Source organism: Microcaecilia unicolor, chromosome 5 (assembly GCF_901765095.1).
Source record: "Microcaecilia unicolor chromosome 5, aMicUni1.1, whole genome shotgun sequence".
Classification (NCBI taxonomy): Eukaryota; Metazoa; Chordata; class Amphibia; order Gymnophiona; family Siphonopidae; genus Microcaecilia; species Microcaecilia unicolor.
Window position 1 is genome coordinate 106238538 of NC_044035.1, and position 24614 is coordinate 106263151.

General features: G+C 44.9%; 1 protein-coding gene across 1 annotated transcript in view; it reads right to left on the minus strand.

The window, feature by feature from the left end:
* Positions 1-24614, minus strand: part of ANXA8 (annexin A8) — a 101824-nt gene that overhangs the window by 28389 nt on the left and 48821 nt on the right. The window contains exons 7-8 of the mRNA XM_030203155.1: positions 10182-10241; positions 6424-6517 (exon numbers count right to left, since the gene is read on the minus strand). Coding sequence (XP_030059015.1) covers positions 6424-6517; positions 10182-10241 — 154 coding nt within the window. The remainder of the gene's footprint in view (positions 1-6423; positions 6518-10181; positions 10242-24614) is intronic.

The window sequence follows — 24614 nt, forward strand, 5'->3', positions numbered from 1 at the left end:
AGGGTTGGTTTGTGTTCTTCATTTGACTGAGTATGCTGGTATGTGGTTTGTGTGGGGATGTATGAGTGACTTGTCTGACCTTTCCAATGGAATGCTTAGTGCTGTTGTGTATATTCACTGCTGCCTTTGTAAAGGTATTGTTATTGGAATTGGTGTTAAAGTTTGCAAAGTTTGAAGTATATATTACTACTACTACTTAACATTTCTAAAGCGCTACTAGGGTTACGCAGCGCTGTACAATTTAACATAGAAGGACAATCCCAGCTCAAAGAGCTTACAATCTAAAAGACGCGTGAGCAGACAGACCGATAGGGGCAGTCAAATTGGGCAGTCTGGAGTTAGGTGCCGAATGCAGCATTGAAGAGGTGGACTTTAAGCAAAGACTTGAAGATGGGCAAGGAGGGGGCTTGGCGTAAGGACTCAGGGAGGTTGTTCCAAGCGTAGGGTGAGGCGAGGCAGAATGAGCGGAGCCTGGAGTTGGCGGTGGTAGAGAAGGGTAATGAGAGGAGGGATTTGTCCTGTGAACGGAGGTGTCAGGTGGGAACGTAAGGGGAGATGAGGGTAGAGGTAGTGAGGGGCAGCAGACTGAGTGCATTTGTAAGTAAGAAGGAGAAGCTTGAACTGAATGCGGTATCTGATTGGAAGCCAGTGAAGTGACCTGAGGAGAGGGGTGATATGAGTATATCGGTTCTGGCGGAATATAAGACGTGCAGCAGAGTTCTGAACAGATTGAAGAGGGGATAGGTGGCTAAGTGGGAGGCCGGTGAGGAGTAAGTTGCAGTAGTCAAGGCGAGAAGTAATGAGAGTGTGGACGAGAGTTCGGGTGGTGTGTTCAGAGAGGAAAGGGCGAATTTTGCTGATGTTAAAGAGGAAGAAGCGACAGGTCTTGGCTGTCTGCTGGATATGCGCAGAGAAGGAGAGGGAGGAGTCAAAGATGACTCCAAGGTTGCGGGCAGATGAGACGGGGAGGATGAGGGTGTTATCAACTGAGATAGAAAGTGGAGGAAGAGGAGAAGTGGGTTTAGGTGGAAAGACAATGAGCTCGGTCTTGGACATGTTCAGTTTCAGGTGGCGGTTGCTGTAATTATATTGCAGAATCCTGTCATGTGTGTTGAGATGTTTGCCATTATAGTAGACTTAATGTAGCTATATTTAAAAATATTTATTTTTCCATTAAGTATGTATATGGTTTATATTGATGCAGGGCAGCTGTTGGGCAGATTACTTAGAAATTCATCATCAAGTTCATTCTAAGGCATTATTTTGTAGTGTCCCAAGAAACACTACTCATACCAATATACACAGTGCCCACCCATATTAGCCCTGGGCCCACCCAAAATGTCAGGTCTGGCTACGCCACTGGTTTGGTAAGATTTTTTTTCATCAGCTTTGAGATGCCCATTCTTCAGCCAATGTAGGGTCAGATTTAATTTGAAGTGATCTGACCATGGCATTTCCATCCATTTGTGGTCAATGACTTTAATGATTTGGTCTGATGCGAATTTATGGGTTAGCAGGCCAAGTGTGTGGCCTTTTCTGTGGGTGGCATTCGGATGTGGCCATTCAAAATCCCATAGTTGGAAGAATTCCTTACAATCTTGGACACCAGTTGAGTTTGGGTCTTCTAAATGAAGGTTTATGTCCCCAATGACTAGTATGTTTGAGTTAGATGTACAAGTGGCCGATATGAAATCCATTAGGGTTATATATGCTTCGCTCCGTGCCTGGTGGTCTGTAGAACAGGACGCAATTTAGATTGCCGGCTACAATTTTATGTTGCAATCTGATTGCACACATTCAAAGAGCTGAGAACAAGTATCTGGATCTGTAGATTTGGTTAGCATTAGAGCCTGCTGCTTGTATGTATTGTCCACACGCGAGACCTTTCATTGAGGCCGATATACAAGTTGAAAATTAGAAACAAACTGGTAAAGTATGAAAACTTTTGCTTATAACTAGTTCGTTTTAATTACTGTAACTGCTTTGTGGGGCAGAGTTTTGCAAAAAAAAAAAAAAGTCTGTGTTAAATTGTTACTTCTGAAAAGCCTTTGGGCTATCAAGTATAATAAGATATTGAGGGGGTAGTTATCTCAGTGTTATGGCTATAATGTGCATTAATTGCCCTTTAATATGTGTTAAAGGATTCTAACACAAGTTATTTACCTTATCTCAGCAGTTTAGGTCACTGTGGGCTACATACTAATAGGAGGCAAACATACATATGCATGTAAACAGCCATTGGTATGTAAATTCATTAATACTGCAAGCTGTGTTGTTTCAGGAAAAATACCACCAGCAAACTTAGCTTAACTTCTCACTGAAGCAGAATTCTAATTATATATATATTCCAGTGAATTCCAAAAGAGCAGGGCCGGTCTTAGCAAGTGCGGGGCCCTGTGCAGACCAATTTGGTGGGGTCCCATTCTAGCCCTGCCCCCACCTAGCTCCACCCTGCCCTATCCCCCCACACACCCTAGCTCCATCCCTTGTTTTACTTATAAAGATAATTATCTGGGTACCAATGCTGAATATTGACAATACTCATCTAGCTTTGCCCCTGATCATCCTGACACTATCTGGATAGTTCCAAGGCAGTCAGTAGAGATTTTCAGTGGCATTATTCAGATAATATGCTGAAAATCAAGTGCCATTCATTAGGTCCAGCCACTCTTACCTATTGCTGCTGAATATTGACCCCTTATTTGCTGAAGCCTTAGGACATAAGGGTTAGTGCTAAATTTTAACTGAAGACAGAAAATTTGATATAGCAGTCAATTTAAAATTAAATGTTTACCCAGCACAGTAGTTTGATAAACTGTTTGTGGCAAAAATTTATCCAACATACTCGGTGGCTGACTAGACTGAAATATATAACATAACCAACTTATGTGCCAAGCTCAAGCTGGAAGTTACATTGGGGGTGTGCGGGCTGCGTGGCAGACAGAAGTTCCAGCGGCAGAGGAGACAGCAGACCAGGTGGGCGGGCCATGTGTCATTCAGGAGGACTGACCGACAAGTGTGCCTGCAGTGCACTGCTTGCCATGCCATCGGCAGAGTGAGAGAAGAATTTGCATATATGCGCAGCGGCAGTGCAGCCAGGCAATGCAGCAGTCAGCAGATATTTGAGGCGGTGCCATGGCGGGAGTGGGGGGGGGGGGTCACATTGTGACCGTCACGGGGTGTCAGGTGGAGAGGAGGCTAAAACCTGGCTGGCGTGCGTGGCGCCGGCGCCACAGAACTTCATATGCGCTGAATGTGCAGAGTCAAGAAGAGTCAGACAAGACGGCAGTTGGCAGAAATTATGTGGTGGTGCTGGCTGGCAGTGGGAGAGGCCTGGGAGCAGGACCGGGAGAAGGCAGGGTTTGATCGGATTGCACGCAACAGGGACACAACCAGCTGCGTTCCACGGGGCCCCTGTGAGTGCAAGGCCCTGTGCGGTCACACCGGTCGCCCCTGCCTAAGACTGGCACTGCAGAAGAGTCTGCAAGTTTCCTCTCATCCTTCCTCAGTCTAGTAGCTGAATGACTGTTCATTGCATCTAACCATACAGGGAATAGGCAAAAGGATAAAACTTAGCATCAGTCTCTTACAAGAATTCTTTCTTTCTTTCTTTCTTTTATTTGTTACATTTGTATCCCACATTTCCCCACCTATTTGTAGGCTCAATGTGGCTTGCATAGTACCGGAGAGGCCTTTGCAGGCTCCGGTGTGAACAAATACAGGGTGATGTTGTGGTAAGATCAAGTTCATATGGCACAGCCACATTAGGGCATCGGAGAACGGAAGAGCTGTGTTATGTCCATTACTTGCTTTAGTTTGGTTGTGTTGCAGAGATTAGGCATTTAGGTTGGATCAGTAGGGTATGCCTTTTTAAACAGGTTGGTTTTTAGTGATTTCCAGAAGTTTAGGTGGTTGTATGTTTTCAAGGCCTTTGGTAGCACGTTCCACAGTTGTGTGCTTATGTAGGAAAAACTAGATGCGTAAGTTGTTTTATATTTATGTCCTTTGCAGCTTGGGTAGTGCAGATTTAGATAAGATCGAGTTGATTCGGATGTATTTCTAATTGGTAAGTCGATCAAGTCTGTAATATAACTTGGGGCTTCTCCGTAGATGATTTTGTGAACCAGGGTGCAGATTTTGAAGGCAATGTGTTCTTTGATTGGGAGCCAGTGTAGTTTTTCGTGGAGGGATTTTGTGCTTTCAAATCACGTTTTACCAAATATAAGCCTAGCTGCCGTGTTTTGAGCGGTCTGAAGTTTCTTTAAGGTTTGTTCTTTACATCCCGCATAAATTCCATTGCAGTAATCTAAGTGGCTTAGTACCATTGATTGTATCAGGTTGTAAAAATGTTTCCCTCGGGAAGAATTGCTTCACGCGTTTGAGTTTCCACATTGAGTGCAACATTTTCTTTGTTGTGGATGTGTTACGTCTGGGGAAGTGAGCCCTTGTGCCCCGGCTGAGCACGGCGAAGATGGAGCAGCACTGCGCTCGGTCAGGCAGTCAGACAACCCCCAGGTGCAGGCGGCCACCAGAACTTCCAGAACCGGCAGGGTGTACGGCCACCAACCAGACAGGCGGGCAAGCTGACACAGTCCAGGGACCAGTAAGGCAGCAACACAGCAGAGTAGTCAGGAATCAGTCCAAAGTCTGGGCAGGCAGCAACACAGCAGAATAGTCAGGAAACAATCCAAGGGTCAAAACACAGGAACACAGGATCATAATCTAACCGGCAGTAGAACACAGACGAGGACTGCGACCTCTACAGCAATAGAAGCCGAAGCATGGAAGGACTGTTGGCAGGACTTTAAATAGTGTAGGAATTAGGCTCAAACAAGTGCAGCTGTTCCAAGATGGCTGCCCCCATCAGAGGAGATGCTCAATTCCCAAATATGGGCTTCCTTCCTGAAGCTGCCCAACTCCAAGATGGCTACCACAACCTGAGACGCCCATCTCCAAGATGGCCGCTCTATCCTGGAGATGTCCACATCCAAGATGGCCACTGCATCCTCGAATGCCCATACCCTGCGCAAACAGGCTGCACCTCTGGAGGAGTGTAACAGGATGCCACTTGGCTCTCTAGTGTTAAGTTACGGTCTATTGTAACGCCGAGGATTTTCAAGCTGTCTGAGATAGGAAGGGTGTGATCCAGGGTGCTGATACTTGTGGGGATGTCCGCGCTGTGTTGGGATGAGAGAATGAGACAATGAGCTTTTTCTTTTTTGAGTTTTAGTTGAAATGCATTTGCCCATGAATCCATGATGTTCAGGCTGAGCTTGATTTCGTTGGTGATTTCTGTCAGTTTGGTTTTGTAAGGAATGTATATTGTGACATCGTCTGCATATATGAAAGGGTTAAGGCCATGGTTGGATAAGGACTTGACAAGTGGGATCATCATTAAGTTGAATAGGATCTGTAATAGCGGTGATCCTTGCGGTACTCCACAGTCTGCTTTCCACAGTGATGATATGTTTGAATTTGATTTTACTTGATATATTCTTGTGGTTAGGAAGCCCTTGATCCAGTTAAGTATGGTTCCACCAATCCTGAACTTATCTAGTAATCTTATTAATATATTATGGTTTACCATGTCGAATGCACTAGACATGTCGAATTGGAGGAGAAGGATGTTTTTGCCTGTTGCTATTTCCTGCTTGAATTTGGTTAGAAGAGTGAGTAATACTGTTTCCATGCTGTGGAGGGGGCGAAAGCCTGACTGTGATTCATGTAATATTGAGAATTTGTTTATGTAATCTGTAAGTTGTTTGGTTGCCATGCTTTCCATCAGTTTGACCAACGGGATAGATGCTACTGGATGGTAGTCAGTGATTTTGTTTGTTTTTTTCTTGGTTTCTTTTGATATTGGGGTGAGTAGGATATTGCCTCTCTCATCACTGCTAATCTAAATATTTTTGCTTGCAATTAAAAGGAATGTACATTGATTAGTGGTACAAACTGAATGTTAATCCTAATTATGCTTTCAAAGCATAATGTAGGGCCCCTTTTACAAAGGAAGTACTGCCGAGCTACTGCAGCAGCCCGGCGGTAGTTCCCACCCCTAGTGAGCATCATATCCGGCGCTACAAAAATATATTTATTTTTGTAGCGCTGGCGTGCACCCAGTGGTAATCAGGCAGTGCTGCATGCTATCCGGTTACCGCTGGTTTAGCGCGTGAGCCCTTACTACCATCTCAATGGTAAGGGATCCCCCCAAAATGGCCACACACACACAACCATGTCCTGAAAAAAGAAAGGCCTGCCTTTTACTCGTTGCAGTAAAAGGGGGCCTTGGCACTTGTCAAAAACAAGCGCCGATGCCAACTCAGGCCCCCTTTTGCCGCACCTTTATAAAAGGGGTCTGTAGTTTGCTACAATTTCACATCTCGATGAGTTTAACTTTTAAATTTATGTGGGACTTATCTCTACCTCTTAACAGATGACGACCACTCCTTGCACCTAAGATGTCAACAAACTTTTCTTCATATGTCCCTAACATCCACACTCCAGCAGGATGAAGAGTCTGTGATGAAAGAAAAGTTAATGTTGTAACATCTAACATAATAACATGCTAAATGACGGCAAATAAAGGCCTTCAAGATCTATCCAAACTGCCCAACAGTCTCATTGTCAATTAACGATTAAACCAACAATCCAACATTATTACTAACAACATTTTATTCCCCTCCCCCATTGAGATACATCAATCATAAGCTATGAGATGCATTCATAGCATATGATATGAATGTGGTATAAAATGCACATACTTGATCCTGATTATCAGACTTTGCTATTTTGGGATACAGACCATAGAAGCCTGCCCGAAATTGACTTGCTTACCAACTACTGGAGTTTCTGTCAAAGCCCATGCCAGCCCGTCCTGATCTTTGTTTGCCATATATGAGACTCAGACCATAGAAGTCTGTCAAGCATTGGTCTTTCCCACTGCTGGAGTTGCCATCTAACACCACTCCTGCCCATTATAACACATCACTACCAACTAAATAATCCCAGTGGAGAGACAATGTCAATAACTACAAAAAATAGTCAATCCCTGTAAACAAGATGTACAGAGAGATCCAAAAAGGAATCATAACACGTCAGCAGTCATGAGCTCATTTAAGTTTTGTTTTGATAGTATCCTTTCTCTATTTAGGAATCCTATCCGACCAATATTTAAAACCATTTAATCAGCCAGGAGCGGCTCCTGGCCGGTTAAATGGCACTTAACCAGCTATCAGGCAATATTCAGCTGGAGATAGCCACCTATCCCCTACTGAATATTGCTGGTTAGCGCTTAGCAGATAACTGGTTATATCGCACAATGTAACCGTTTGACCGCTGACATTAAGCACATTGCCGGCTAAGTTTGGAGGCCAAATTACGCCTCCAGAATAGCAAGTATATCTTTGGCTATTTTAAATGTAACCGGCCAGCACTGAATATTGGCTTGGCTGGTTAAATTTAAACTGGCCCAAAACACCCAGATATTCAATGCTAATCACCGGAAATGACTTGGCATTGAATATCTGTGCTCAGTGCCGACTGCAGTCTGAATATTGGGTCCTCTGTGTCTATCCGATGCATTTTTGAATTCTGTCACTTTTTCACAGGACAGTGACACCTGGAGAGTATTCAGTTTTAACTCATAGATTTCCTTCTTTGTATGTGTCTATAGGAAATCATTTTCAGCTTAGCATGTAATTGTCTTAGGAGGTATCTTACTAAAATGTGCTAAGTTTATGCACTTGCCCCTGGTTTCTATAAAGTTGCCCCCAAATTTCCAACTACCGCACACATTTGGGCACAAAAGATATAGAATAGTGCCAGTCAGGGGCGGACTGACCATTCGGGCAACTGGGCAGTGCCTGAGGGCCTAGAGGCTCTAGGGGACCCAGAGACTCTGCCCGGTTGCCCAACACTGATGCTGCCACACACTACAACCCCTCGTCCTACCTTGAAGGGCCCTGGTGGTCTAGTGGTCTCTGCAGGGGGTAGGAAAGAACACTATTTCCTGCACGCTGCCACTATTCTGCCTGGCGCCACTGTGTTTTAAAAATGACTGCCGAGACCCGCAAGACTACCATGGGAAATCTTGACCACTATTTTGAAAACACAGTGGTGACGGGCAGAATAGCGGTTGTGGGCAGCAAAGAGTGGGGTTCTTTCCTGCCCATAAATAAGCCACTAGACCACCAGGGCCCTTAAAGGTAGGGGGCGGAAGCACAGTGGCGGGGCGGGGCAGTGGCAGTATGGTGGTGGGGGAGTGCAGCTATGGGGGGTGGCAGCATGGCAGTGGTGGAGGGCGGCAGCACAGTGGTGGAGGGGAAGCAGCAGGGCAGGCTGGGAGGGTGGCAGCACGGTAGTAGTGGTGTGGCAGTGGGGGGGGGGGGGGGGGGCCCAGATCATCCTCTCTGCCCATGGGCCGAGATCACTGTCAGTCCACCCCTGGTGCCAGTTGCACACCTAATTTAATTGTTAAAGTTATCATTAATGGCCCTTGTGGTATTATTTGGTGGTAATTGGCAGTGATTCTATAAACGGCGCCTAAATGCTGAAGTGTGCAACTACAAAAGTGGTATGCACACGGGAAGGTCATGGGCATGTCTTACAGTTCTACGCAGTAAGATATAGAATGCTATCACTTATGTGTGCAACTGACAACTTTAGGTGTAACCATTTACACCTGCTTTTGACATGGTGCAAGTGATTGCACCTAAAGTTAGGTGTGCCCATGCTGACTTACACTGTATTCTATAATGGCAATTTGTACCCAATTTCTGTTTTTAGAATTGGGCTAAGGGGGGGATTCTATATATGGTGCCTAAAAAATCCACACAGAAAACATTTCCGCCTAAGGGTATTCTACAAGCAGCGCCTAGATTTAGGCATGGTATATAGAATACGCTTAGTTGATATCCCAGCCCCTAAAACTACACACGTCCATTTACACCAATGAAAACATGGCGTAAAACTCAGTGCCTAGGTTTTGGCTCAGAAGGCCATATTCTATAACTACCCATGTAAATTTCAGAACACACCCATGAAATGCCCATTTTTCTCTGCGCACGTTAGAAGTTAGGTGCAGTACATTACAGAATATGCTTAGTGAGTTGTACACATAAATTCTAATTATTGCTTGTTAAGTGCTGTTATGATTTATTTTATTTATTTGGATTTTGCTCACACCTTTTCAGTAGTAACTCAAGGTGAATTAAATTCAGGTACACTGGGTATTTCCCTGTCACTGGACGATTCACAAACTAAGTTTGTACCTAAGGCAATGGAGGGTTAAGTGACTTGCTCAAGATCACAAGGAGTAGCAGTGGGGTTTAAACAGGCCACCTCTGGGTACCAAGATTGGTGCTCTAAACACTAGACCATTCCTCCAGTCCACTCCATTGCTAATTAGCTTGTTAAGGCAATTAACATAGTAACATGTAACATAGTAGGTGACGGCAGAAAAAGGCCTGTACGGTCCATCCAGTCTGCCCAACAAGATAAACTCATATGCGCTACTTTATATGTATACCTGACCTTGATTTGTATCTACCATTTTCAGGGCACAGACCGTAGAAGTCTGTCCAGTATTAGCCCCACCTCCCAACCACCGGTGCTGCCACCCAATCTCCGCTAAGCTTCTGAGGATCCATTCCTTCTGAACAGGATTCCTTTATGTTATGCACCTTGTTATAGAATCCACCTGGATTTCAGCACAGATCTCTAGGCACGCTATATAGAATCTGAGGGTAAGCGCCAAAATCTTTGGCACCTTTTGGTACACTTTCTTGACTCTATCCCTTACTGTGCTTTAATAGCAAAAATTAACATGCAGTAAGTGCAAAGGCTGTGTGGTAATCGTTGGGGCGTGCCCAGCATGTCCTTTGCAGTTATCACACTGAAAAGTTCTTTACCACACATGAAGACTGTTTGTAATTAGCACAGATGCACTTACTGCCTCCTCTTGACACCTTGCGGTAAGTACTGTATGCTAACTGCAGTGGGTAGTCAATTCCCATTCTCTGCTCTTAAACCTGCCCAGCTCCCAGTTCCTAATACAGGATACAGTTAGCATGCAAATTTGCACGCACCCTCATGCTACCGCAGTAATAGGGCATGTTAATTTGTATATTAATTGCCTAATACACTTTAATAAAAGGGCCCCTTAGTCCGCTATTTAAAAATACCTTGACATCTGTTGCCACAAGTGCTTCATCCACATCAGTACTGAGGTCCCCTCTTTCACCCTGTAATTAAAGTGTGATGTTAATTTAAACTGTAACAGCAGCATATTCTAGCTTTGATCTAACTAATATATAGGCAATATGTTTGTAAATAAATTATTACAAAATGCAGAATGCAAACAAATGATGATAATAATAATAATCTCTGTAATGCAGAGCTTCCCAAACCTGTCCTGTGATTGCACAGCCTGTTTGGTTTTCTGGATATCCAACATGACTATGCAGGATACAAACTTACGTGTACTGGGTCTCTAGTGCATGGAAATATATCCCATTCATATTCATTGTGGATCACGTGAAAGCTCCACTGTCTTTGGGGTGTCTGGGAAACAGCAAGGAGCCGATCCACAAAAGCAATGACAAAGATGAAGTAGCAGATCAGAAGGAAAGTCTGTTATGTGTTCATTAGTATTACAACACTCAGAACTATTAAAACCCAATGCCTGACATGGCCATGTTTTGCCGACCATTAGGCCACATCAGTGACAATAGAACTGTTATTATTATTATTATTTATTGCACTTGTATCCCACATTTTCCCACCTATTTGCAGGCTCAATGTGGCTTACAAAGACCTGTTATGGCATCACCAAACATATGACTATGTTTTAGTAAAATCATAAGAAATAATAGATAAATAAGTTACATCGATTAAAATCATTTTGATATGCATATTAGTTACTTAAATACCTTAGTAGTGAATCCTCCCTACCACACCATTTTGGGTATGTAGAATGTATGCCATTTACACACTGGTTTGAGTATTCGCACTGTTATGATAATGTCACTATGGAGTCTTGACTACACAATTATATTGCATATAATTGTTAGATGGTGCCTTCTTTTGCTTATTTAGGGGCCCTTTCAATAAACAGTATTAATCATTAATGTGCACATAACGTGGGGGAAAAGGCTTATCACAAAAAAATGTTAAAGCATTTTGCAGTAAATTGCCTGTCAACTCAGATGTAAGGGATTCTATAGGACATGGCCACTTCCCCTTAAGGACACTCCCTCACAGAGTCAGAACCAACATAAGATCCATAGTCACACCCAAGGGGGAAGTGACATGGGAGGGTTGGAGCCAGAAGACCTGGAACTAGGACACGGCCGGTCTTAGCAATTGCGGGGCCCTGTGCAGACCAACTTGATGGGGTCTTCTGCCCCACCTAGCCCCTCCCCACCTAGCCCCACCCCTTGTTGACAAGATGTGTTTTAAAATTTTTTATTTCAAATAAAGAAAATCAAGCAAAACTCATGCAGAAAACCTAATTCAAATATGCACAATGCTATCATAGGAAACCTTTAGGTTTAAAAAGCAAAACCATGTGCATGTAAGGACTGGATAAATGAATTAAAACAAATCCCCTTAATATGCAATACTTGGTAGCAATAATAAAACAGTGATTGAATATTCACATACCAAGCAGCCTGAGCCAACAGATTTATTTTCCACTGAACATAATTAATTTTGTATGAACTTAGCTGCTAATAGTGTGCTGAACTGGACAATGTTGGCACATTTAGACTGACTCTGGACAGTTCTGCACAAAGGAAACCTTTCCCTAATTAATCAATACCTTCTCTGTGAAATAGTAGTAATAAAAAAAAGGCAAGTGCATTTTTATAATATACCACCGCATTCCACAAAGCAAAAGGAGCAAGTTTCCACATTTCATCTTTTTTTGTTTTGATGTAGGCACAGGGGGAAAAAAATGAGATGCTCCCAGGTTTCAATCTAATTCATGTTTAATGTGGGATACAATGTCATAAATAAGTAGATAAATAGAAACTCTGAATGTTGAACACCTGATTCTCATAACATGATGTCTGTTTAGTGGCCCTTTACCAGAAGAAAAAAAAATCTCTACACGAATATAATAGTACTAGGGTGTCCCTTTAACCAGCCCTTCCAAATGACACATTGATTACGATTTATAACAAATTACTACTCTACATATTATACTTCCTCTGTGTACATGCTTGAAAATCTGAGATTAAATAAAAATTCCACCAACAATAAAGATAGACAATGTGAATTCAGCAGCTTGAGCACACAGGGATCTGGCTGTGTGAGGAAGGGGAAACAGATATTACCCAGTTTTGGTTTTTTTAACAGTATCCCTCCCTCGCTCCCTCCCTCCCTCCCTCCCACCTATTCCAGATCTCATCCCTGGTCCCCCTGTCCCCCCGAGCTGCAGGGTGCCCTCCTGGCACATGCCTGAAGCCACCCTGGTGGGGATTCTTTGGGGCAGGAAAGATCCCGAATCTTTCCTGCCCACTGCCGCTGACCCTCTTGCTGCCACATTTTCTTTAAAATGGCTGCCGAGACTTCCAACAATGGCTTTGCAAGACTTCAGCAGAAGTCTTGCGAGGCTCTGCTGGAAGTCTCGGTAGCCATTTTTAAAAAGTGATGTGGCAGCAAGAGGGTCAGCATCGGCAGTGGGCAGGAAAGACTGGGGATCATTCCTGCCCCCCAAAATCCACTAGACCACCAGAGTGGCTTCAGGTATGTGCCAGAAGGGCACCCTGTGGCTCAGGGAAGGAGAGGCAAAGCCATAAGATTGTGGCCCATGCATAAAGGAGACGATAATAGCAGGGAGCAGGAGGGAGCACAGAGGGGCCCCTGGAAGTGTGAGGCTCTGTGCGACCGTCCCTCTCACCCCTACCTAAGACCGTCCCCGAACTAGGAAGTATAAAAGCTAGGGCACAGCCAGGTTAAGAAGGCCCAGAAGGAAACAGCGATGCCTGACTGCTTATGGCTCCACCATCTATGTATGAAATGCAACTGCAACAGATAGGTAAGTTTGACTTGGAACCTTGCAACTTGATATTTGACCCAGCTGAAAGCAGACTGGTCTAAGTGAACTGCTATCAACTATACTGGTAACTCTGGAGAGCCAGACCAGAGCCCACCAGTGTATGCTGCATGCTATGACCCTGCAGGAGCAGACCACAGAAAGATACTCTTGCATGAAAGGACTAGTTTTTGTTTTGTTTTCTCCCCTACCTGTGAATTCAACAGGACCACTACTTGACACATCAAAATAAATGTTATTTTGTTCACCGTAACCCGTTGTGCGGCTCCAGTTTGACCTGGCTCTAGGCCCGCCCTTATCCACGTTCTACAGCAGGATAATCACACATTTATTTTTTTGGAATTTGTTTAGGAGGGGCATGCCATGGGTGGGGAAGGGGAAGATTGGATTAAAAAGCACTAACTGGCTAATGCAGAGTTAAGAAGAAACAAAACAGTGGATGATACTGTCAAAAGAACCAACACAACTTTATTTTAACCAGCATCTTTTCCTTCTGACACCGTTTCCTGTGAGGACTCTATCCTTCTTTGCTTTGTGTACTAATGGGAAGTTATTACAGGATCACTTATAAGGGTTCCCACATTAACTTTTTACTGGTACTGCACACTAATGTAAACATTAGTGCAGGACTAGAAAAAATATACTAAAAAAAAAAAAAAAAACTGCAATTATGCCACCCTGAATCTACCCTCAGCATGCAGGAAAGTCCCATGTTAAGATACACTAAAGCCAGATTTTAGTGTGGTTTAGTAAAAGAGCCCCTTAATTATTTAAATAAGGTTTTCATTTTTGGTTTTAATGTAATCTTATGATATTTATGTTTTCATATGTATTTTAAAAAGCTAATAGGTATATCATAATGATTATAATGAAATTATGTATTATTTGTTATAATTTTACTAACAATTGGCTATTGTTTTAACAGTTCTAGTGATCCTGATGCAGTCCTAGTGTTGGGCAAAACACGGCTGTGTCCGGCTTTGGTTTTTAATTGTTGTAGTAATACACATGACTGTGTGGTGTCTAGGACAGGTTTGGATATCTTTGAGCTTCTAAAATAGGACTATTCAGTTCTAAAACCCAGAGAAACCCAAACCAGTTTTCAGGATCCTTAATGAATATACATAGGATATATTTACATACATATGGAGCAGTGCAATCATATATATCTTGCCCAGAGTCACAAGGAGCTGTGCCTGAAGTGGGAATCCAACTCAGTTCCTCAGTTCCCCAGGACCAGAGTCCATCACCCTAACCACTAGGCCACTCCTCCACTTAGTTTTAAAAGCTTGTGCCACAGCATTAACAGATAGAATCTAACAGCCACTGCAGGATCTAATTTAGTTATTGTAATTATGGTAACCAGCAAGGAGTGCTCTTACAGAGTTTTAAATACATTTCATTACCATCTAAGAAGGAAACACTAAATTAATCATACAATATACTATATAAACTAAAAGACACTTTTATATTAGGCTAATATCCTTAATACTGTAGCAAGTTTTAAATTATTGAAAAACTCAAAAACACTAAGATGGAGTCAGCAGTCCAGCAGCGAGAGGGGTGCTTTCCAGTCTCTTGCATTGAGTGTCACATGTATGATTATCTCCCAGTTGGTGAGATGTCATATGTGTGTGCCCGATGCAAAGAGCTCCTAGCTCTTAGAGAACGTGTCCGTTCTCTTGAGGCTAGAGTAGCAGACTTGGTGGAGCCGTCCCAGGACTCCTGCTGCCTCTCTCTGCCGGGGCCCAAGCACCCGAGGGACCCCGGACTTCGGAGTCCCGCGTCGGCGTCTGCAGTGCACGCTGAGCCCGAGGTCCTGTGTGCCGCCGCTGTGCTCCCCGGCCGGAACGGCCTGGGCTCGTGCTGCGGTTCACAGGGCCTGGACGCAGTGCACGGACCGAGACGCTTGCTGGCTGACCAGGGCGCGGGGGACGGCGGCCGAGTTCGGCGGCCCTTTTGTGGACGGCTGTGCTCAGCGGCCCTAACTGCAGGCGATCCCCGTGTTTCAGCAGGGCCAGTGCACGGAGGTCGGGAACCACAGGATGGCGTCTGTCTGGGAGGCTGGTTCCCCCAGAGCTGCTGCTGCGCAGCCATCGGGATGCTCGAGCCCAGCCGGTTTCTGCAACTTGCCTCCACCTGATCCGGCTTCACCCTGCGTGTTCCAGTCCGCCTGATCCGGCCTCACCCTGCGTGTTCCAGTCCGCCTGATCCGGCTTTTCCCTGCGTGTTCCAGTCCCCCTGATCCGGCTTCACCCTGCGTGTTCCAGTCCGCCTGATCCGGCTTCACCCTGCGTCTTCCAGTCCGCCTGATCCGGCTTCTCCCTGCGTGACGCAGATTCTTCCTGCATGCTCCAGTCCGCCTGATCCAGCTTCTTCCTGCCTGCTCCAGTCTGCTTGATCCAGCTTCTTCCTGCTTGCTCCAGTCCGCCTGATACAGCTTCTTCCTGCCTGCTCCAGTCTGCCTGATCCTGCGTCTTCCTGCCTGCTCCAGTCCGCCTGATGCAGCTTCCCCCTGCCTGCTCCAGTCCGCCAGGTTCAGCTTCTTCCTGCCTGCTCCAGTCCGCCTGATCCAGCTTCTTCCTGCTTGCTCCAGTCCGCCTGGTACAGCTTCTTCCTGCCCGCTCCAGTCCGCCTGGTACAGCTTCTTCCTGCCAGCTCCAGTCTGCCTGCTCCAGCTTCCTGATTGCCTACTCCAGTTCGCCTGATCCAGCTTCTTCCTGTCTGCTCCAGTCCGCCTGATCCAGCTTCCTGCTTGCTCGTTCCAGTTCACCTGATCCAGCTGTTCCAGTCCGCCCGATCCTGCTCTCCCTGCTTGCTCCAGTCCATATGCCTGATCCAGCTGTTCCAGTCCGCCCGATCCTGCTCTCCCTGCTTGCTCCAGTCCATCTGCCTCAACCTGTTCCAGTCTACTTGATCCAGCGTGTTACAGCCTGCCTGCTCCAGCTACTCCCTTACTCCAGGCCCTCTCCTCCAGCCAGCTTACTCCAGTCTGCCTGATACAGCCTGTTCCAGTCCGTCTGCTTCAGCTTGTCCCAGCCTGTTCCAGTCTGTCTGCATCAGCTTGTCCTAGTCCGCCAGCTCCTGCTTCAAACCACTCCAGCCTGCCACTCAACCTGACTACTAGACAATCATTGACTTACCACCAATCACCTGACTGTCTACCACCCACCCTGAAACCCGCCTGCCTCCCAGCCCATCCTCCTACCAGCTCATCACTCTCCTGCCCGACTGCTTACCTTCACCTGCCTGTCTCCCAGCCCACCTACCTTCCCTTTGAACACCTCAGTCACTACCCATGGCCCCCATTCACATCCTATTCCTTGCCCTGTCCCTCCCTAATCTTTTCCCCCTCTCACCGCTGTCTTCCACACGATCTCACTACCCATCCCTGTCCTCTTCCGCCCTCCCCTACCTACCCCTGTCCCCCACCACCTCTCCATCCCTACTGTCTTCCTCCTCCTTCCTAGCTCTCAACCTTCAACACCTCCTTCCTTTCCTCCTAAGCGCATCCCGTCTTCGTCGCCTTCGTTGCCCTTCCTCACCCACCCTTCTCCGCACTCTCTTGCTCTTTCTCCTGCTATCCGCGGGTGACATCAATCCCAACCCAGGTCCCCCACACCTGTCCTCATCCTCATCTCATCTATGCAAACGATCCCGCGATATCTCCAATCTCATCCCTATTCCCCTCCTCCCCCCCTCCTCCCTCCCCTTCTCGTGTGCCCTGTGGAACGCCCACTCAATCTGCAACAAACTTCCTTTCACCCACGATCTCTTCATCTCCCATTCCCTTCATCTGCTCGCCCTAACTGAAACCTGGCTCACCCCGGACAACTCTGCCTCAATCGCAGCCCTATGCCACGGGGGTTATCTTTTCTCCCATTCGCCCCGCCCAGTCGGCCGCGGTGGCGGCGTCGGACTACTACTTTCGCCCGCCTGCAGCTTCCAACCTCTCCACCTACCTCAGTCTCACAGCTTCTCATCCTTTGAAGTTCACTCCATCCGTCTATTCCACCCACTGCCACTCAGAGTTGCAGTCATTTACCGCCCCCCTGATAAATCCCTCCCATCCTTCCTTACCGACTTCGATGCCTGGCTCTCCGTCTTTCTTGAGCCCTCATCCCCATCCCTCATTCTCGGTGACTTCAACATCCACACTGATAACCCTTCCGATTCATATGTTGCTCAGTTCCTCACTCTTACCTCCTCCTTCAACCTCCAACTGAGCCCCACCACCCCTACTCACAAATCTGGCCACTGTCTTGATCTCGTCCTCTCTTCTACTTGCTCACCCTCCACTTTCTGCGTTTCACCTCTTCCTCTCTCCGACCACCACCTTATCACATTTACACTTCAGCACCCTCCCCCTCACTCTCGCCCAACACTAACTACTACGTCCAGAAATCTCCAGGCTGTTGACCCCTCCACCTTATCCTCTACTATCTCTGATCTCCTCCCTTCCATCTTGTCCTCCACATCCGTTGACAAAGCTGTCTCCACTTACAATGCCACTCTTTCCTCTGCTCTAGACACCCTTGCACCGTCCACCTCCCGGCCCACAAGACGTACCAATCCCCAGCCCTGGCTGACCCCTTGCACCCGATACCTTCGCTCCTGTGCCCGTTCGGCTGAACGCCTCTGGAGGAAATCTCGCACCCTTACTGACTTCATTCACTTCAAATTCATGCTATCCTCCTTCCAATTCTCCCTATTCCTCGCTAAGCAGGACTATTATATCCAATTGACCAATTCCCTTAGCTCTAACCCTCGTCGTCTATTCGCCACCCTCAACTCCCTCCTCAAAGTGCCCTCTGCTCCCACCCCCCCTTCACTCTCTCCTCAATCTCTGGCCCACTACTTCCGTGACAAGGTCCAGAAGATCAACCTCGAATTCACCACTACTCCCTCTCCTCCTCTTCAGCCTATATCTCACTCTCTCATCCAACCTACCCAGGCCTCCTCCTTCTCCTCCTTTCCTGCTATCACCGAAGAGGAAATCGCCCATCTCCTCTCCTCCTCGAAAGCCACCACTTGTTCCTCTGACCCCATCCCCACTAACCTACTCAACACCATCACTCCTACCATCACCCCCACCATCTGTCATATACTTAACCTCTCTCTCTCCACTGCATCTGTCCCGGACACCTTCAAGCATGCTGTGGTCACTCCACTCCTCAAAAAACCATCACTTGACCCTACCTGTCCCTCCAACTACCGCCCCATTTCCCTCCTACCCTTCCTCTCCAAGATACTTGAACGCGCCGTTCACAGCCGCTGCCTTGATTTTCTCTCCTCTCATGCCATCCTCGATCCGCTCCAATCCGTCTTTCGCCCCCTACACTCAACAGAAATGGCACTATCTAAAGTCTGCAATGACCTATTCCTCGCCAAATCCAAAGGTCACTACTCCATCCTCATCCTCCTCGACCTCTCCGCCGCTTTTGACACTGTCAATCACAACCTACTTCTTGACACACTGTCCTCCCTTGGGTTCCAGGGCTCTGTCCTCTCCTGGTTCTCCTCTTATCTCTCCCATCGTACCTTCAGAGTACACTCTCATGGTTCGTCCTCCTCCCCTATCCCGCTCTCTGTTGGAGTTCCTCAGGGATCTGTCCTTGGGCCCCTTCTTTTTTCAATCTACACCTCTTCCTTAGGCTCCCTGATTTCTTCTCATGGTTTCCACTATCATCTTTATGCCGACGACACCCAGCTTTATCTCTCCACACCAGAAATCACTGCGGATACCCAGGCCAAAGTCTCGGCCTGCTTATCCGACATTGCTGCCTGGATGTCCAACCGCCACCTGAAACTGAATGTCTAAGACTGAACTTATTGTCTTCCCACCCAAACCCACTTCCCATCTCCCTTCACTCTCTATCTCAGTTGATAACACCCTCATCGTCCCCGTCTCATATGCCCGCAACCTCGGTGTCATCTTCGACTCCTCCCTCTCCTTTTCTGCGCACATCCAGCAGATAGCTTCTTCCTCTATAACATCAGCAAAATTCGCCCCTTCCTCTCCGAGCACACCACCCGAACTCTCATCCACTCTCTCATTACCTCTCGCCTTGACTACTGCAACCTACTCCTGACCGGCCTCCCACGTAGCCATCTACTCCCCCTTCAGTCCATCCAGAACTCTGCCGCACGTCTTATCTTCCGCCTTAACCAATATACTCATATCACCCCTCTCCTCAAGTCACTTCACTGGCTCCCAATCAGATACCGCATACAGTTCAAGCTTCTCTTACTCACCTACAAATGCACTCGATCTGCGGCCCCTCCGTACCTCTCTACCCTCATCTCCCCTTACGTCCCTACTGTTGGATTATTTGTAGTAAATAATTAGCAGATTTTAGTACACACAGCTTCAGCTTTAGAAATGTTAATTTCTTTCTTCATCTCTCTCTCATTCACCCCTGAATAATTCACTGCTGAGTCACTTTAAAGTTGAAGTAACAAAACATCTGTTTACTCACAGTTTGCAGTTAGATTATAATCAGACAGGCTTATATATACATATTACTATACATTTGTATTATCAGCTCCTTCCATGTGCTTAGATGGTAATGGATGCTCACACCACCATAGATCCTCTCAGGTTAGGAGAGATCATGAGCTCCATGTGCTCCATGTGCTGCATCTGCTGTGTCAAACCCCCACAGGAAGTTGCATATCTGTGTGACCTCTCTAAGTAATTCACATCAGAGGTCACAGAGTAATCACAGAGAAATAATAGGTGACAGGCAATGCATGTAAAAATACAATACATTCCAACAAACCCCTTCTCATGCATAACTGTCATGCAATTATTTATTCATACAAAGTCCAAGCTTTATACGCAGATTCACAAAATGTTCTCTGGGTAACGGTTTGGTCATGATGTCAGCTGTCATCTCACTGGTGTGACAATAGTGTAGACTGATGACCCCTTCTTTCACCAACTCTCGCACGTTGTGGTATTTCGTTGCGATGTGCTTGGTACGTGACTGAACCTTGTCATTCTGTGACAGTCGGATGCAGCTCTGATTATCTTCCATTATCTGGATTGGTCTCTTTTCAGCTATTCCAAAATCCAGCAAAAGTTTTTCAATCCACATCAGTTCTCTGCACGCTTCCGATACGGCCACATATTCAGCTTCTGTAGAAGACAAACTCACAATACTTTGTTTATGACTGGCCCATGAAATTTGTACATTTCCATACATAAACACATATCCACTTGTGGATTTATAATCAGAATGATCCCCTGCCCAATCTGAATCACAGTAACATATTAGTTTTGGATTACTATTGGCTGAAATCTTTAATTTACAATCAATGGTACCCTTTAAATACCTTACCATCCTTTTAACTGCAGTCCAATCTGATTTGGTAGGTGAGCTGACCCTTCTGCTCAAAATTCCTACTGCATTTGCTATATCAGCCCTGTATGTGGTAGCTAGATATAAAAGCTTACCTATGGCTGATCTATATTGGATGTTATCTGGTAAAGGTTCTCTTACTGTTTCATCCTTCAGAAAATCAGTGATCATGGGAGTGCTTACAACTTGGGCATCTTGCATACCTAAACTTTCAATAAGCTCATTTATTTTCTGCTTCTGGCTTAGAAGATAAGAACCATCATTTTGTTTCTCAATTTCTATACCAAGATAGTATGACACATTACCAAGTTCTTTTATCTCAACATTGTGGTTTAAACACTTTACAATGTCCTTGTACTCTTGCTCACTTTTGCTTGCAATGAGCAGATCATCAACAAAAGCTAAAATGTATGCATATTGTCCATTTGTGCACCTAGTGTACAAGCATTTATCTGCTTCACCTTGCTTAAATCCTAAATTTGTCAATATTTCATGCAATTTTTCATTCCAACATTCTGCACTTTGCTTTAATCCATAAAGACCTTTGTTTAATTTACACACTAGCTGTCTTTGTTTTGTATTTATGAAACCTGTTGGCTGTTCCATGTACAAGTCTTCAGTTATTTCTCCGTGAAGAAATGCTGTTTTCACATCAATGTGTTTGACTTGCATGCCTTTTGAGACTGCAATGCTCAGAAGTGTTCTGATTGTCGTGTGTTTCACTACAGGTGCAAACACTTCATCAAAATCTTCTCCATATTTTTGAAGATATCCCTTTGCCACTAATCTTGCTTTATACCTTTCCACTTTTCCTTGTGCATTCCTTTTTAACTTGAATACCCATTTGCATCCTATAGCTTTCTTGCCAGGAGGTAATTTTGTAAGAATCCAAGTATTATTTTTATCCAATGCATCAATTTCTTCTTGTGCAGCTTTATGCCATTCAGCAGCTTCTTCTGCTGGCATTTTCTCAATCTCATCCCATGTTAAGGGCTCTTGAGCTTCTGCTGACTTTGTTAAGTAAGACAGTCTTGGGGGTGGAACACCTTTGTTTTCCCTGGATGAGCGTCTGACAACAGGTTGGTCTGACCTTTCCGCATCCTCTAAATCTGAGAGTCCTTCTCCAATTGATTCCCCTTCTCCAACTGTACTGTCTTCTTCAATGATCCTTTCTGTGTCTGCTTCCTCTGCCTGTTCCTCGTTAGATACAGGTGAGTTGCTTTCAGACATCTGCCTTGGTATGGCATTTATATACACTGGCATGTCTATTATGGTTCTAGTTTCATATTCTGGATGATAAGGCTCATCTGGGATAATCCAGCCTTTATCAACCCTTTTGTTTTCATCAAAATATGTAACATGTCTTATGCCAACAATGCCAGTTTTCAGATTCAAAATTCTATATCCTTTGTGTCCTGGAGCATAGCCAACTAAAATGCCCCTTTCTGTTGTGGAATCCAGCTTATGCCTTCTTTGCTTTGGTATATGAGCATATGCTGTACTTCCAAATGTTCTTATGTGTGACAGGTTTGGCTTCCTACCATGCCATGTCTCATGTGGTGTGCGCTCAGCGCCTTTAGTTGGCATTCTGTTTTGTAGGTACACTGCTGTGAGAATGGCTTCCCCCCATAGTCTTTTAGGGAGATTGCTATCTGACAGCATACATCTGGTCATTTCCACAATTGACCTAAATTTTCTCTCTGCAACAGAATTTTGCTCTGGTGTGTAAGCTACTGTTGTGATATGTTGAATGCCTTCTTGTTCTAGAAATGTGCGCATGCTTTGCGAAGTGAACTCACCACCATTGTCGGTCTGAAGAACCTTTGGTTTTCTTTCAAATTTGTTGCTCACCATGGCTACGTATTTCTTCAGCATGTCTGTGACTTGACTTTTTTCTTTCAGCAAATAGGCCACACAATATCTAGAGAAATCATCCAAGAATATTAGCACAAATCTGTTATTTCCCAATGATGGGATATTAAACGGTCCACATAAGTCACTGTGTATTAAGTCCAGTACTTTATTACTCCTATTTCCTGTGTATGCAGGAAATGAGGGTCTCACACCTTTTTGAGTAACACAGTCTATGCATTTCTCCATTTTACCAGCATCTGCACTTATCTGAATGCCGGTGGCCAGTTGCTTACTGTAAAGATCCTGGATCACCTTAGAATCACGATGTCCCAGGCGGCGGTGCCAGATTTCCAGACTACATTTACCATCATTCTTCCTTACTTGCGCCATATGTGAGGCTTCACCTGAAATGTTCAGCTTATAAACATCATTATGCATAAAAGCTTCAGCATACACTTCATCATTTTTAGAGATTGTGCACTTACTGTTTTCAAAATGAATCACAAATCCCTTCTTATCTAATGTAGATACACTAAGCATATTGCAAACTGCTTGGGGAATATACAAGACATCACTTACAGGAATTTCTTTAACTTCATTAGACACTTTGCATTTTAAGAATCCAATACCTTTTGCTTGGATCTTAGCAGTCCCTGCGTTTGCAGTTTGAAGAATTCCTTCTTCTGGACACATTTCCTGAAAGAAATCTTTACAATTGGTTAAATGGCATGTGCTCCCTGAATCCAAAATCCAAGTACTTTCATTTGAATTATTATTTACCATAGTCAAAGATTTTTCTGCCATTAGAAAGCCCTTGTGTTTATCTTTGTCCTTCATACATTTCCTGGTTTGAAAATTCTTTAGTTCCATTGGCTTAGGTGAGCTAGAGGGAGTGTTTTGTGTTTCCTTACACCATTTAGATACATGTCCCTCCTTTCCACATGAGTAGCAAATCAGCTTGCCCTTGGGTGGAGTTTTCCCATAGCTCCGCCTTCCTCTGTTCTTTGCCAAGAAATTTGTTTCATTTCTCTCTGACTTGCTTTGAGAACACATCTCCTCAGAATCATTTATTATGCATTCCTGCCTTAGTTTTGATGTTGCCTGTTCAAAAGATTGCCCTTCAATGGCCTCATTTACAGACCTAAAAACATCAAACTTCTTTGATAGTGAGGTAAAAAGAAATGCTCTTTTCAATGCATCACACATGGGAATTCCAGAAAGTTCTAATTTTTGAAATGAAGACATAAGATGCACAATGTGATCATTACATTTACTTTTATCCCTTAATTTGGTCTCATTCAACTCTGCTAACCAAATTGGTTGCTGCTTTGCATATGTAGTTGCATACATAGTTCTCAGTTTATGTAAAATGTCCTTTGGTGTATCTTTTCCCTCCACTAATATGGCTTGTTTCTCTGAGAGAGCTTCCAAAAGCATGCACTTCACATAATAGTTTGCACTGTCCCATTCAGCCATATTTTCAGCTGTTCTGTCTTGGTCTAAGCATATATCTAATCTTTTTGCTCGAAGGAGACATATGAATCTTAATTCCCACTGCCGATAATTAAACTCAGTTAATTTAGGCACCTTGAGAGAATAGAACAATGGTGAATTTCTTCCCTCAGCCATTTTCTTAGCCTTCTGTCTGCTGTGTGGGGGGGAGAGAGAGACAGACTGAATCTTTCCTTTAAAACTTAAGAGAAAAATGTGGCCTTTTTTTCTGCCTGGTAATATTTCTCTTCTTTTTCAATTCCTGGACCCTGGGCCCATAACCCTTTTGTTGGATTATTTGTAGTAAATAATTAGCAGATTTTAGTACACACAGCTTCAGCTTTAGAAATGTTAATTTCTTTCTTCATCTCTCTCTCATTCACCCCTGAATAATTCACTGCTGAGTCACTTTAAAGTTGAAGTAACAAAACATCTGTTTACTCACAGTTTGCAGTTAGATTATAATCAGACAGGCTTATATATACATATTACTATACATTTGTATTATCAGCTCCTTCCATGTGCTTAGATGGTAATGGATGCTCACACCACCATAGATCCTCTCAGGTTAGGAGAGATCATGAGCTCCATGTGCTCCATGTGCTGCATCTGCTGTGTCAAACCCCCACAGGAAGTTGCATATCTGTGTGACCTCTCTAAGTAATTCACATCAGAGGTCACAGAGTAATCACAGAGAAATAATAGGTGACAGGCAATGCATGTAAAAATACAATACATTCCAACACCTACCCGTAACCTCCGCTCTCAAGACAAATCCCTCCTTTCAGTACCCTTCTCCACCACCTCCAACTCCAGGCTCCGTCCCTTCTGTCTCGCCTCACCCCATG